Source organism: Vanessa atalanta, chromosome 30 (genome assembly GCF_905147765.1).
Source record: "Vanessa atalanta chromosome 30, ilVanAtal1.2, whole genome shotgun sequence".
NCBI classification, from domain to species: domain Eukaryota; kingdom Metazoa; phylum Arthropoda; class Insecta; order Lepidoptera; family Nymphalidae; genus Vanessa; species Vanessa atalanta.
In genome coordinates this window covers 1,936,164-1,953,285 of record NC_061900.1, presented here as the reverse complement: position 1 = coordinate 1,953,285, position 17,122 = coordinate 1,936,164, and the positions used below count along the sequence as shown (strand labels likewise).

Below are 17,122 nucleotides of genomic sequence, written 5' to 3'. Positions count from 1 at the left end.
GGCACCACTGAATTTTAATGTGCTCAATTTGTGTTTATAATTCATCTCGTGCTCGGCGGGAAGGAAAATATCGTGAGGAAACCTGCATGTCTCTAAATTCAAAGAAATCTGCCCATATGTATCCACCAACTCAAATAAATGGAATATGCTCCAAACCTCCTCAAAGGGAGAGGAGGCTTTAGCCCAGCAGTGGAAAATTTACAGACTGTAATTGTGTATTTACTGGTCGTAATTGGAATATTTTTAGAAATATCCAATGTGTTGGCCCCAAAACGGAGCCTTCATTCGCCTCTGCGTACGATTACATCGAATCACTTGTTTGATTGTAACTGATTTTTTCAAGATATACTTATGCAAATATTCATATATCAAAATGTACTACTATGTATGTAATACTTTTATCAAGTAGGCAGATAAAAGCACATTCGAATCGTCGTGTCAACATCATTGAATTAAATGTAAAGCTAACACCAGTTCGGAAAATAGATATCTGCCGAGAAGACCCTTTAATATTCGGCCACGGTCGGACTAGGAACGTCAAAGAGACATTAAACATCTTGGACGACCTTTTTTCATGCAGCGTGATCGAGGACCGATTCTAACGATATGCATAGGATAACAAACGTAGTGCGTAGCGTAGACTTCAGATCTCGCCTAACAAGACCCCCCCCCCCTCTAAATAGACTCCATGGACTGGAGTCGTTGCGCCATTGCGCTATAAAATCCTCTTCTAACGCACGACATGCAGAGAACACACGAAAGCGATCGGTGTGGTTGTTTGCGTATTCTTTGCCATCACGGATGTTTTTTTAACCCACACGTGAGTAGGGAGGGTACCTTATGTCCTTTTACCTGATAACGTGCACTAGTTGAGTAGTTAAGACGCGAAATCGTTACAAACAAACTCACATACCCATTTAATATTTGATATTTAAATAAAACAAAAATGTATAATAAAAATTAGTTTATTTTATTTACAAATATATCTTTTTTTTTATAATTAGTGTATAGAAAATAGGTAACGATGAATTTGTAAATTTAATTTTTGGCTAACAATATGTTACTAACCTCCAAATATAATTAAAAAAATACTAAAAACTAACATATTAACAATATACAAAAATAAAAAAAAGACTTAACCGACAAAAAATTGTGCAATTGTATATTTGTTTTATAAACGAAACCATTTCCTACACAACTCGTAATTTAACATCTCAAATTTCGTAAATTCGTATAACGTATCATGTCACGCAAGTAACAAGACAACTAAAACATTCATAAAACAAATATATGTTTATAAATCAGTAGAAATACAATTATTTAAAATTAGAATTTGATTTATTTTAAATAGTTAAGCGTCCCGAATAACTGGATTTTCGAACGATTCAACTTATGAATGTCTATGATTGTCTTTATTTAAAATAATATCTAAGCCTACATAGAATACTATAAAAATTTACTATTAACGAATTAAACTAAAAAAAAAAAAGAAAAAAAAATATTAAAAAAAAAAAACGAGAAGTGACGTATGACACGCGTTTGGAACGAAGTTGCTTTCGCAAATTAACAACATTTAAGAATAATATTCAATGAGAGATAACATTGTTATTAAAAAAATAAAATTAATGAATATAAAACCGTATATATTAGAAAGAGACAACGATGAAGGAAAGAGAGGGAAATATCGTCTGGACATAACGCTTGTTCCTTACGTCAGTTAACTCTACTGTAAGCCGCGTTAAAGAACTTCGTTCCGATCACATTCAGAAAGTAAATTACTGGAATATAATATAGAAAAAATATAGGTACATTCGTTTTATAAATTCAACTATCACTGATTTCAAATCCAGTTCATCAGTCAAGGCATGGTAAAATTGTCTACGACGTCTTATTCGAAGGCTGTACGAACATTTCTGAAGTAACGTATTTGTTTAGATATTCAATAACTAATCTGTGGCGTTCAGTACGGGTTCGTGAATGACGTTTTGAATGTCAACAAGTTGTCAACAGAACTTTGGATGTCAAAAATCAAAGTGTAAATAAGTTGTTAAGTTATATAATGTTGTATTATAAAGGAAAATATATTAATAAAACGTTTTGTACACAATATAGCTGAGGTCTTAATTAAACGCAAGGAATATGTCTAATGTTGCTCGTTGATCTTAAGCCCTTTTTTCAATTGGAATATGTTATATCTACATTTAAATCAGTGATAGTACTTTTAATCAAAAACACGAATCATAATTAATTTACATTACATAACAATATACAATATAATTATTTTGGTAACAATCAACGTTACATATATAAAATACGTAACATATAATTTTAAATCCCATAAATATTATAGTATATGACGTACTGACGTACTATTGACATAATAAATTCTATCAAGTATTAAAATCGAGAAGGAAAAAGATTTACGTTTATTTAAATCTGGGGTAACCAACCGTTGGATGCCTTGATGGGCCCGGGGGGGGGGGGGCTGATGTTGTAAGGGGGCGAAGATAAAATTACAAATACGGTAGACATATTTAGTTAGCGTGACGGCAAATATCATGACGCTCTCTTATACCGTCACGACTCTCCGTCTGCTGTGTACCGTCTTGTGTGTAGTTTTCCAGCATTTATTTCGTTGTGTCCATCTGTCAAACCGAGATGGCCTAGTGGTACCAATTCTAACCCAAGCAAACACCACTGAATTGTCATGAGCTTATAACTCATCACGAAAGAAAACATCGTGAGGAGAAGTTCATGTGATTAATTTCAATGAAATCCTGCCACATGTTTATCCTCCAATCCGCGTTGGAGCAGAGTGGTGGAATTATAGGACCAAATGATTTTTACTAGGCCGAAGGGACGTGTGAAACAAAACGGTTGGGAATCCCCGATTTAAATATAAGTACATATTTTACGAATTACAACAAGAAACAATTAATCATACAAAAATATACTATGAAAAAAATTGAACTTTGTGCTTGATATTCCTAAACAATAATTGATATGCGTCACGGCGGGTTTCAGGAACGATTCATTATTTTTTGGCCTCTAACATAACCGTTGTACTATAACGGCCTTAGTTATATACATTGTTTAGAGCGGGTTTAGTTAAACACTATTTATCTCTTTCCAACACTATCGATTTGACATTCGAGAGAAAGAGACAGCGCTATTTGAAACGCGTGTCTAGTTAAACAGTATCTCTCTCTATCACAATTGATTTGTCATTCGAGAGAAAGAGACAGCGCTATTTGAAACGCGTGTCTAGTTAAACAGTATCTCTCTCTATCACAATTGATTTGTCATTCGAGAGAAAGAGACAGCGCTATTTGGAGCGCGTGCTTAGTTAAACAGTATCTCGTTCCATTACTATCGATTTGTCATTCGAGAGAAAGAGACAGCGCTATTTGAAACGCGTGTCTAGTTAAAAAGTATATGTTTCTAACACCGTTGTTTTGACATTTGAAAGTAGAAGACGCGGCATTGCTTAAACAATTTCCCTCTAAACAATATTTATACCTATAAGCTGCTTAACAATGATATGTAAATTTTTTAACTATTCATTTATAATTCGTGGCTACAGTACATCCTCCATCGACAACTATACAGGGGACTATTGTCGCAGCGATTGTATCTTTCGCATGAATTATTCTATTGACACACCGACAATTTTGTCATTTAACGACATCGACAATCGCTGTCACTTTGACTAGTCCCGCTGTGTTGCCATTACTTAAATCTATACAGATTAAAACGGTGCACTATCTGACAGATAAAATATAAAAAACACGCAAGACAATAACGTAAAATATAGCGGTCGATCAAAGATGTATCTATGGTCCATGTCATATGGAAGTAGGCGTTTCGTTGGACATATTACAGAATTACTATAATTTCCAAGAAAATATAATAAAAATATTGATTTCAGTACATATTATTTGTTTTGATCATTAACTTTCCGTTTTTTGAAACGACGTTCGATGTTGAAACTAATTTGGCTTAAGCTGAACGCTGATTGGTCGATGGTCAGATGACGCGATAGGCGACCAATCAGCTGTCAGATGAAATCGTGTTCAGACGTGATTGGTAAACATTAACTAATCTTCCTTTTATCAGATAGGAGTGTAACCCAATCAACGCGGAATCGTCCGTTGATGGTTAAGGGCTGTCAAAATTTGAATACCGTTGTTCCTGCCCCTTTACTTAATGCCCAGCGAATAACATCTAATAAATAAAGGAGGGGTGAAACATCCGGTTAGAACGAAATTTTTCTCAATATATTATATTATAATTATACACCTGATGACTCAAGAAAAAGTTTATAGAAAAAGTGTAAGTCGGAACGTCGTTCAAAAAAATCGGACCGAAAATTACCAATAAAAGAACCTTTTTTTTCATCTGTAACGGTTTCACAAACTATTTGTGCTAGACTTTCTGACCCTGTCTTCCGCTCTCTAATTTCTTCTTCTTGTTTCTATTTATAATGGGCATCAGAAGCCATAGGGATGCGCCACATATGAAAATAATGCCAAATGTAACGAACATATGGACGAAATTCTTGTCGTGTTCATACCACAGCCCGCATAATGGCGGCCCCACCAATTGCAAGAGACCGTTCACAAACAAACTAATTCCATAAGTCGACATCAGTCTATCGACACCTAAGATTTCCGCCATCACTAGCGTCGTCACGCTATTATTAACGCCCGATGCTAAGCCGAAAAACGCACAGACAACACTAATAGCTGTGTACGATTCCAAAAACGGTATTATAGTTAAACTTATCCCAGAGAATAACAACCCGCCGACGAAGAAAAACGACTTCGGCATAAAATTTAAGTCACAAAGAGCGGAGCCGCCGATACGTCCGACCAGGTCGAGCGCTGAGACCGTACTGAGCAAGTACGCACCTCTCGCTTTATCGAATCCGATGTTCTGAGCGTGCGAGGGCAACAGAATGATGAAATTCGTACACGATATCGCAACTGTGCTGCTTGATATTAAAATGACGAGATACGTTGGATCTGTTAGAAGAGAAACATCGAAGAACTTGTTCCTCTCTTTCTTATCCTTTTTCTTGCAACAGAAACAGCAATACGCGACATCGGCCACGCTTTCCGTGATCGACTTCAGCGAAAATTGGGATGCGAATTCGTTGGGTCTCTCGAAAGCGGATAGCGTCGAACCGTGTATCGTCGTAGAAACATAAGCGAAACTGGACGTTGACATGTTCCGTTTCGGTCCCACACTCAGACGCCTCCCAAAAGTTTCTTGGGAGCCCAATCTCCTGCCATCCGGTACACCATCCAGTCCTATTGACGCTGAGCTGAGATTATTCTTCGTTATCGGTCGAGGGTATGACAGTTTTCGCTTTGACAAATTCTGGCGTAAGTTCTGCGTTGAGTTCATGCAATTTTGACTGTTATGTATATGGGCTTGCGAGAGGTTTCTCATCGAATTCTCCTTGCTCGGTCCCTCAGGCAGCCCGTTTTGTTTATCAGTGACATTTGTCATATCATAAGATTCGATTGGTTCCTCTTCTTCGAATAGAATATCATCCTGAAAAAAAAGTATAACATTTTAAACAGAGAACACAAAAAATATTCTAAACTAAAATACATTCATAAACCATTTAAACCCTGGATTAGCGTTATATAATTGTTATTACTAAAAAAAAAATACTAAATTAAAATTCTACATAAAGCAATTCCATATTATTTATCATAAATATTTATAAAATAAATAAAATATTACTTAAATTACATACAACTAAAACATTGTTTTTTTTTCTAGGCCGTATGTTATATCACCTTTGCCATATACAAATTTTTGAAGCCGCAGTATATACAAACATAAAGCAATTAATGGTGCTGATTTCTATAAACACTATATCTATAATATATTAAACTAATACGACGAAAATATCTGTTATCCTTTTCAAAACAACAAGTAAGAAAGAGATAGATATAGTAGGATAGTCATTATTATTGATGATGTCGTCTTGACGGATGACCGTCAAAACGGCCATTATCACGAACAACCAACTACGCAGGACATATTGTAGTGCAACAGTGCGTTCGTTAACACAGGTGAAAACTTCCCTCACTTTCATGATGGGACGATAGATGTCGAAAAAGAGTAACTGCTGAGTTTCATGCCGATTCTTTACTGAGTTTCTTGCCGGTTCTTCTCGGTAAAATCTACATTCCGAACCGGTGGTAGCTTTACTTAAAATAGTTTGCGAAATGACGATTCAAAAGTGCTTGTAAAAGCCTACTTGAATAAAGTATATTTCGATTTTGATTTTCGGTAATTCCTATACGATCCGGAAAGATTCCATATCGACGGACCAAGGGCTTAACGTGTTATCCGAGGCACGGAAATTAACACTACCCCCTTCAAGCGTCGAGGTACTGAAGGTATCTTTAAAAACAAACATAATAGCATTTCACTGGTCCGATGGTCACGATTTTAAACAACTTCGCTTTGGGTCGTGATCGACGACAATCTGGTCTAAAAGACCACGACGAATAACGTATATTTTAATTTGATAACAAATTCCATCAAAATCGGTTCAGTGGCTTAACCAAGCGTCACAGAGAGACAGCGTTGCTTTCGCATTTAAAATATTAGTATAGTATAGAAACAACAAAATCATCACCCACAACAACAACAACAACAACAACATTGTCTGATTCAACAATAATCACTTCCACATTACATTATATATATATATATAAAAACTAAAACTTACAACAATTTCCGAAGTGTGTATTTTTTTTTTCAAACGAAACAGATACTCAAAACAACGGAAAGTGATTATCACCATGAAATAATGTTAATGTTAGTAGTTACGATGTTAAGTAAGCGTGCAAAGCATGTGTTACTCGATACAGCCAATCACGAAAGGGTAAAGACAAATGCGACCTTGAATCGACGCGATTTCATTGGTCGATATCGATGGATAGTCTGTCGTGCTCGTCGTGGATTCGTGACAACGATATCGGAACTTTGGAAGTGAAATTGAAGTGGATATAAGTAATTGAGTGTAATAGTGCAGTATTATAAATAAAGATATATTTATCAAGAACTGTTTGTAGTGCACAATATAGCTGAGCTATTAGCGAATCGCATTAAATATGTTAATCAAAGGTTCGTTTATCTTAACTCCTCTCGCCATTGGAATGTATATAACATTATAAAGATTTGAATTGGTGACGTGTTTTCTTAAGCAGAGAATGATTTTCTGAAGGAATTATTTATTGAGACCCGCCCTTAGATCCGAATCGACGTCAGATCCTTCGTGGTAGTTGGTTCACGATTATCACTGCTGCCTCGTCGGTCTGTTAGATATAAGACCGAAGATCCCGAGGTTCTGTAACAGCCCGGAGTCTGGAAGTTGGAACTGTGTTGTCTCTCGTGTCTCGGGAAGCACGTAAAGCCGTCCTGCTTCTGAACTCTTCCGGTCATGTCCGATCTGACATCCCATCGGATTATCAGAGTGAGGATGTCCTCACGGTCATAATCTCTATGTAGATAGTGCACACACGCGTGTTGCCGCACACACTTGCAGATTTCCAACACACGTACACTAAAACGTCTTGCGTAGTTGTCTGTTTTAAAAATGGCAGCCGAGCCCAGGCAAATACAAAATACATTTATTATTATTATTATCATCATCACCAATTCAAATGTTTAATTATGTTAATGAAGAATAATTAAATTAAAATTGATCACGTGGACAGCGATAACGGAACCATTTTAACGGGACGTTTACAAAAATACGAACTGCTCATCCTAAAAAGAAATAATAAAAAAAATACATTACATTCCATCGCATTTTTACATTATAGATAACGGAGTACGAGATATACCCTCCCCTCCCTCCCCCTCACACAGCTACATCACAAAAAGCCAATAACTATTTTCCTCTATCTCATACATCATATTTTCTCATTCAATGCGGTGTTGACATTCAGTATTGTAAAGGAGGCTAGGCGATTCAAATTTTGAATTTAAATTTAGAATAATTTAAGTCTGAACAAAAAAAAAACAAACAAACTCAACCTAGCCAAATTATCTTTGCGAAAAACCGACACAAATCAAAATTGTTCCTAACTTAAATCATAAGCAATGTCAGAAAAGAACGAATTCGAAATTCAAAAAAAAACAAAACAACAAAACATCCGTTAAAATGGTTCCTTATTAAACATGAAGCAATATTAGAGAATATATATCCATACAAAATACGAATGATAAGAAATAGCTTACTTGAACTCTCACCAATTGTATTATGTGGGTCGCTTCGATCGTTAAAAAAGAAAAAAACACACACTTCGACCGCAAACCATGGCTACGATTTAAAAATAAAAAAAAAAACATTTTTTTATACATAGGTAGGCGGACCATTGGCGCCGTGAATTAACAATTCCTTACATCGCCAGTACGCCACCAAGCTTAGGAACTAAGATGTTATGTCCAACTCACCGTTCAGTTATGAGTCGGTGGTACCTTACCAGACGGTCTTGCACAACGCCCTACCACCCAGTGAACTTAATCATCATTATATTAAACATTATCCGATATATATAAATATCAACTACGTGTGCGACTTAACCAGACAACTCGCTGGAACGCTACCCCCTCCCGCTGCCCCTCGTCCGGCAGTACAGACAGCAGATTCATTACCGATACGTCTATAACGTCATCGGCGCGAGGTGTCTACTTAAATCGTTCGGATTATAAATAAATTTAAACAAAGTCGAGCGATTGCCTTGGCTTACACATATGTTTGTCGTGACGTCATTGCACGAGATCTAAACAATGTGGGGTGCTCATTTTGGACTCGTGAATGACGTTTTGAATGTCGAAGTTGTCATCGGAATATTGTTCTATTATAAATTAAGTATATATTAATAAAGAACTATTCGCAGTGCACATTGCAGCAGAGCCATTAGTTAATCGCATCGAATATACAAATCAATGGTTTGTTTATCTTAGCTCCTCTCGCCATTGGAATACACACAAACGCTATGAGATTTCACTATCGATATCCATCGAACAATATTTGACAAGTCTCAGAACGATTACATTGAAACTGCGAAGACAACTCGTCAATTATTGGACGATAAATATTATTATGTGAAAACAAGAAAGACTATCGGATCACTTAAAGTTCATTTGGTAGTCGAATATCAAAATTAAAAAAATTGGAACCGAGATGGCCCAGTGGTTACAACGCGTGCATCTTAACGATTACGATGATTTCGAGTTCAAACCCAGGCAGGCACCACTGAATTCCATGTGCTCAATTTGTGTTTATAATTCATCTCGTGCTCGGCGGTGAAAGAAAACATCGTGAGGCAACCTGCATGTGTCTAATTTCAACGAAATTCTGCCACATGTGCATTCCACCGACCCGCATTGGAGCAGCGTGGTGCAATATGCAGCAAACCTTCTCCTTAAAGGGAGCAGGGCCAGCAGTGGAAAATTTACAGGCTGCTAATGTAAAAAAAAAAAACACGAGATGTATCGCGGGACACCCGTTTGGAGCGGAGTCGCTTCCTCTATATATTACGTATTAAATAATCACACACAATGAAATAAATTAAGAAAGTTCCAGAATTATTGAATGACTTGACAAAAAGCCCGCGTTATAACAAACAAAACATACTATAAATAATTAATACATATAATAAAATTTGAGTGTCTGTTTGTAATATTCAAAAAACCCATTTTTACTAAATGCATGTGTATGTATACACGGTACATATACCAAAATAACATTTTTTACAATTTTTGTCTGTCTGTCTGTCTGTTTGTTCCGGCTAATCTCTGGAGCGGCTGAACCGACTTCGACGGGACTTTCACTGGGAGATAGCGGGTGTAATAAGGAGTAGCTTAGGCTACTTTTATTTTAGAATTATATATAGAATCAAAATAAAATCACGCTACAATATCCAAATAATTTAAATTCAAACAACGCGCACGAAGTCGCGGGCACAGCTCGTATTACATAAAATCGTATACAAGAGAAAGAGACAGAGCGAAAGGGAAAGAGAGGGAGAGATTGAACTGAGGATTTCTGTCACTTCACTCGACTGTACGCGTAAAAGAACTACGTTCACTAAACACAGAATAAAGATCACTATGGCGTTTGTGACGTCATCAAACCTGCTGTTAAAGCTAATGCATATATCTCATTAAATGTAAACCACACGTCGAAATGTCTCAAATCATAATAAAAATAATAAACGTATTCGTACTAAAACGGCATAATTTTGACATTACTTATACTAAAATATATCACACGTAACGTCATTTATTTTTATGATACCGTTAGGCGAACGAGCAAATAGACCACCTGATGGTATGTGGTCCCCGCCGTCCATAGACAATGGCGTTGTAAGAAATATTAACTAATCCTACATCACCAATGAACTAAGATGTTACGTCCCTTGTGCCTGTAGTTACACTGTCTCACTCAACCTTCAAACCGGAACACAACAATACTGCTGTTTGGCGGTAGAATATCTGATGAGTGGGTGGTACCTACCCAGACGGGCTTGTACAAAGCCCTACCACCAAGTGTTAAACTATAATTATTACATTTAATTCATCACTTTAACATGACGATTCAAAAGTGCTTTTATGAGCCAACTTGAATAAGGTATATTTTGATTTTGATTTTGATTCTAATCCACCAAAGTAAGATTGACATTCGACCTTTTAACTCTAGAAATTATATAATCATAACTTTAAATAACCACACAGTGAATCATGAACCAACTCGTAACTCTACCGAACAAATGAACCGACTCGTAACTGTACATCCGCTATAGCGACTCACCTGCGGTCCGTCCTCGTCGTCTTCTATCTCCTTGTACTTCTTCACCATATGCTCTTCGACCGGCTGGAACAGCAACGCAGCCGCCCACACATTTAGCATGATGCCACCGAGTATTAGAACTGCTCCTCTGATAAAGAAAAATATGACAAAAATCAAAAAAAATCTAAATATACTTTATTTAAGAAAGCTTTTACAAGCACGATTGAATCGTCATCTTACCAACTATATTAAGTGAAATTACCACCGGTTCGGAATGTAGATTTCGTTAAATACAAGTCTGGAAGTCAACAAGTGTTAAGGTGATATCAGACGGTTCATTCGAGTGAATGTTCTTTTGAGTGAATGATTCATTTTCTTTCATTCCACGTTCACACGGCTTAGCTGCAATGACGTAAAAAAGAACATACATCCGTAGTTTCTTTCAGTATGGCGTCGAAAGAAGTCGTGTCTCTCGTAATGAGTTTAATTTGTGATCATTTGATCAAGGAGATAAAAAAAAAAGATTAAGAAAAATGCGTTCGAGACAAAATGGCCAAATCCGAGTGAACGTTCACTCCGTGTTCAGACTGTTCATTTTTAGTTCAATCGGAGTGGAAATGAAAGATGCCGAATTAACCGATCCAACGTCGTTGGATCAGTTCACTAATGAATTCATTCGGCACTTTTGTTTCACTTTGTGTTTAGACGTGTCACTTTGAGTAAAAGATGCAAAATAAACAAAAAAGGAACCGTCTGATTCCACCTTTAGCTCCACGCCTCTCTATCATATACATAGTCCTGTATTGAATAACATAGTAATAACCGCATCTGTCTGTCTTTCTGAAGGAACTTACAGGCGTATCTCGCGTATGCCAAAAGAGTAAAATCTACGATAGAGACATTTTATGTAGACGTGTATTCTAAACGTTCGAAACTAAGCCGAGGTTGAGGATTTCCTTCACCTGGAGAAAATCCTGGATATAGAATCAGGTCAAGGTTACCCCAAAAACAATTATCTTCGGAACTGCTCTATCATGTACAACTTCAAAGTCAAAAATCTTTATTCAATACAAAAGTGTTACACTCGCATATTGACAGACAAAAGTCTACCACCGGTTCGGAAATTAACACCTCGGACCCCAAAAAGAACCGGCGAAAGAAACTCAGCGGGATTTATTTTTAAATGTAATTTTTTACAATTATTGTTTTCGTACAACTGGAGGCGATCATCTCATTCCCGACGTGTGCAATCAACTAATAAGTCCTTAGTGTTGTAATATCCTTTAGCGCAAATAAAAGCTATACTTACTTGTACCCGTATGTCTCCAATAGGTATCGCAAGACGGGGGGCAATATTATACTGCCGAACGCCGAGCCAGACATACAGATGCCATTGGCCAAGCCCCGCAGCCGGACGAAGTACGACGTCACGATATAAACAGTCGGCGGGAAAGCTAGACCAGCGCCGGTGCCGACCATAGCGCCGAAACTTTGAAAAAAAAAAAATGAAAAAAAAATTGTCCTGAGGAAAGAGGTTTTATTTGAGTTTAAAGTTTTTATTATTTAGAACCCTGTACAAGATACAATTTTATTATGAAGAATAATATATAATCGAAAAAATCTTACATTTTCGGGTAACGCATACAATTTTTAAAATTAATAAATTAAGAAAATAATATGTTCGTCATTGCAAAGTTATGTCGATCGGAAAAAAATACATCTGTCAAAAAGATCAATCACTTGAGATCAGTTGAACGGGGTATAATTTTAATTTTGGGCATAATGGGGGGAATTAATCACTTACCTAAAGTACAGATAGCCGATGGAAAAAGCCCAGCAGCTGATGATCATTCCGAACGCAGCGAAACAGCCACCGATCAATGTCACCGTTCGATACGACCACTTCACCGACAGTATCGATGATATTGGACCTGGTGGGAGGGGGGATGATTACGAAGACATCAGAAATTGCGCTTATTATCGATCCCAATTGAATTAATGTTACCAAAAGTACCAAAAGTAAGTTGTCGCGTCTCGGGGTCGAGACAGACTCGTATGTATAGACCAGGCGATTCAAATTTTGAATTTAAATTTAGAATAATCTAAATCTCAACAGAAAAAATAATCTAAATCTAGCCAAATTATCGTTGCGAAAAAACAACACACATCAAAATAGTTTCTAACTTAAATTATAACCAATGACAGAAAAGAATGAATTCGAAATTAAAAAAAAAAAAAAACAACAAAGCATCCGTTAAAATAGTTCCTAATTAAACATGACATCAACGGCACGACGATCTTTAATATGCAGTGTGTTACAGACCAACTCACCCAAACTACTGTAGAGGAAGTAACACAAGGCCACGATGCCGGAGGACGCGGAGGCGCTCGAATGGAAGACATCGTTAAACTCCACCAGGAGTACTCCAAACGATTTGATAGTTCCTGGTATAAGAATATTCACTAACGTTGCCCCTGAAAAGGAAAGTAAAAACCTGTCTGTTAATTACCTAAGTTGATAAAATTTGTCTTTTTTTATGATATAGGTTGGCGGACGAACAAATGGGCCACCTGATGGTAAGTTATCACCATCACCCACATACAATAAATTGGCGCTGCAAGTAAATGTATTTAACCATTCCTTATATCGCCAATGCACCACCAACCTTGGGAACTATGATGTTATGTCCTTTATGCCTGTAGTTAAACTGGCTCACTCACCCTTCAAACCGGAACACAACAGTACTGCTATTTGGCGGTAGAATATCTGATAACTGGGTCGTACCTACCCAGACGTGCTTGAACAAAGCTCTACCACAAGAAAATCATACAAAATATCACACGAAATCTGACGAAAGAGCCAAGCTTGGCTACAGCATCCTCGTCTTTCTTGGACCTCAATCGTCTTCGTTCAACTGTGCACATATTCTACAAACTTGGATCAAAAGTTGGGTCAAAGTTGGATCTAATATAATCTGGATCTTAGGCGTTCTGGACATGTTCCACTCAATAGATTACGATATCTAATGAAGAAATTAAATCCTCTAAGCTGTGATTTATGTGGAATAGAGAAAGAATACATAATTTCCTAGTGGAATGTGTCTGAAATGCTGCCAGGAGACAGGAATTGACGCGACGTTTCGATGTGAATTTACAGGATGTCAGTGTTTTTAGTACCAAGTCGGATATAGACAGATATACTCTATTCCAACTATAATAGGAAAAAAGGTAAATAAACAACATTCGACAGCAAATTGACGCGATATCATTGGTCGAGAGCTTGGTTAATCTATGATATTCACTGTGCATTCGCGAAAAGATGGCGTTTTGAACGTCAACGAAACTGTTATCGAAATTTTGGAAGTAAAATTAACGTGGAAATAAGTAGTTAAGTGTAATAGTTTTGTATTATAAATAAAGATGCATTAATCATAAACTCTTAGTAGTGCACAATATAGCTGAGTTTTTAGCAAATCGCATGAAATACGTAATCTAAGGTTTGTTTATCTTTTTCCTATTTCGATTGGAGTAGACTATATGGCCAATATAATTTACCGGTTTAAGTTAAAATAAGTTGTGGTACTAAGATAATTATTACTGTTGGTGGTGATAGAAATGTTATTAAGGGAATGTTGGGCCTGACATTTAGGTTTGTCGCTAAAAAGTCCCAGAAAAACCGATAAAAAAAAATAGTAGAGTCGTCCTCAGTTATGATTAAGCTGTTTGTCGATTAAACATCAACCACCGCAATATCCAGCTTGTAATAAATAACAAATAGTTTTTACCTACGAGAACACACCATCCCCATTTTCCATCCGGTGGTACCATCTCCCAGTCACGCTCCGGCGCCGGGCCGATCGTGAATCTGCCGCCGCCAACGCCGCCTTCATCTTCGGGTAGTTTAACTGAAATTAAAATAAAGTCCAAAATTAAAATCAATTTGAAAAAGTCAATAAAATACTTGCGAGGTAGGGCTCTCTACTGTACCCTGTCTGGGTGGGTATTGAGCCAGTGTAACTACAGACACAAGGGACGTGATGATGAAGATAATGACCTTCTGAACAATTTCGACCGCGGCGCCCAATCTCAAGGAAGACCAGCCAACCACGCAGGACATTTAACTTTGCCGATACATAAATTTAAATAATTTGTAAGAAATACATTAATAAAAAGAACATATTACTCAATACAGGGTTTATAAACATAAACCCAGTATTGTTAATAACTACTGAGTTTCTTTCTCGGTAGAATCTACATTCCGAACCGGTGGTAGCTTTACTTTAAATAATTTGTTAAATGACAATTCAAAAGTACTTGTAAAAGCCTACTTAAATAAAGTAAATTTTGATTTTGTTTTCGAATAGTAAGGCGTGGAGTACTTTTTGATACTCCCAGGCAGGATATATTATATAAATATATAATTGTATTCGGCTAACATAAATTTGTATTTTAAATATTGAAAAAGAGTAACTACTGAGTTTCTAGCCGGTTCCTCCCGGTAGAATCAACATTCCGAACCCTTGGTATCGTCACTTAGTATAGTTTGTAAAATGAAGATTCAAAAGCATACTTAAATCTATACTAATATTATAAATGTGAAAGTAACTCTGTCTGATGCTCTTTCACAACCAAACCAATGAAGCGAATTTGACGAAATTTGGTACGACGCAAACTTGAACTCCAAGAGAGGACGTGCGGTACATTTTTGCCCAACACATAACAACTGACCGGCGCCAACTAGTAAAATATATTCTGAGTTTGATATAACAGCGGGAAATATTTATGAGTTCTTATATTTATGGAACGAAGTTCTTATACGCGGCTTACAATAGAGTGAACTGCCAGAAATTAGTGTTGTGTAGTTCGCGAACGAACTAGTTCGAAAGAACGCTCCCACAGATGAACTACGCCAACTAGATCCCCGATTTTTCGTTCCATAGTTCGTTAATGAAAGAGGAAAGGTAGCGCCAATAATGTCGTCTCGCTCGCTCGCGCGGTATTCTACGGTCTACCTGTCACTCGCTCAGTGAACTCCATTTCGTTTCCGTGGCGATTTACGTATGCACTTGTAGGGGTACTATATATTCTCTTCCTTGACCTGCTTGTCAAGAAAGAGAATATGTATAAGTATCGTTGATTATTTTAAAATTTATTTTATATAGTTATAATTTTGAAACTTAATAAAAATATAAAAGCAAAAATACTTAAAGAGTATTTTAATTATTACCTAAATAATAAACCTATTTGTTTGCAATAAATAAAATCTATTTTACGAATATTCATTTCATTTATCTTTTATTTAAAGTCCAAATCTTTTTATTATTCTTGTCGTAATAAGTGCAGTATAAAAACGAGCGAATGATCTGCCCTATTTTTAAATCAACAAAAGTCAGATCGCTGTTCATCTGTTCGTCAGCTCGGCGATGCTCGGTAGTCGGTAAGCAACTGGGAGCTGAAGAACTAAAAGAGCGAACTAGTTCGTTTAGGTTCGGCGAACTAAACCGATATATCTCGGTTGCGAACTATTATGCCCAACTCTACCAGAAATCTTTCCCTCTTTATCTCTGTCCCTTTCTATTGTATACGATTTTATAATATACTATTTAAACATGTTTATTGTTACCGTTTTCATTCACAAGCGATTCTCAATAATAATGCAGTTATCGAATTTTAAATTAAAATCCAGTTTACAGTTTTAAAAATTTTATAGCCGAGATGGCCCAGTGGTTAGAACGCGTGCATCTTAACCGACCATTTTGGGTTCAAACCCAGGCATGCACCACTGAATTTTCATGTGCTTAATTTGTATTTATAATTCATCTCGTGCTCGGCGGTGAAGGAAAACATCGTGAGGAAACCTGCATGTGTCTAATTTCAACGAAATTCTGCCACATGTGTATTCCACCAACCCGCATTGGAGCAGCGTATTACAATGCTCCAAAAACCTTCTCCTCGAAAGGAAAGGGGGCCTTAGCCCAGCAGTGGGAAATTTACAGGCTGTTAATGTGTATGTTACAGTTTGAAAGTCATTTCTCGTGTGGCACAATAAACGCTAAACAAAACACGTGGAAACTGACGGACTATTAATAATTTTCTGGACAATCTGGCCGCGGGCCAGACTCGAACGAAACGACCCAGACTCCAGCTTTAAGAAACTTTTTAATTAATTATTCACGAGAACAATTTTATTTTCTTTCGTCTCCGATGATTTGAAATTCTCGGGTAACGTGTCAACGATCGGGCGGACGGGCAAAGGGGCCTCCTGATGGTAGGTGGTCACCACCGCCGACAGGC

At 36.9% G+C, this 17,122-nt stretch overlaps 1 protein-coding gene across 2 annotated transcripts in view; it reads right to left on the bottom strand.

Moving 5' to 3' along the window:
• Positions 1–17,122, bottom strand: part of LOC125075170 (monocarboxylate transporter 12) — a 53,828-nt gene that overhangs the window by 7,081 nt on the left and 29,625 nt on the right. The window contains exons 3-8 of one of the 2 annotated variants that reach the window (XM_047686796.1): positions 14,614–14,733; positions 13,160–13,303; positions 12,633–12,759; positions 12,138–12,317; positions 10,850–10,976; positions 4,487–5,559 (exon numbers count right to left, since the gene is read on the bottom strand). In XM_047686796.1, the coding sequence (XP_047542752.1) occupies positions 4,487–5,559; positions 10,850–10,976; positions 12,138–12,317; positions 12,633–12,759; positions 13,160–13,303; positions 14,614–14,733 (1,771 nt within the window). The remainder of the gene's footprint in view (positions 1–4,486; positions 5,560–10,849; positions 10,977–12,137; positions 12,318–12,632; positions 12,760–13,159; positions 13,304–14,613; positions 14,734–17,122) is intronic. The other variant, XM_047686795.1, reaches the window with a different exon arrangement.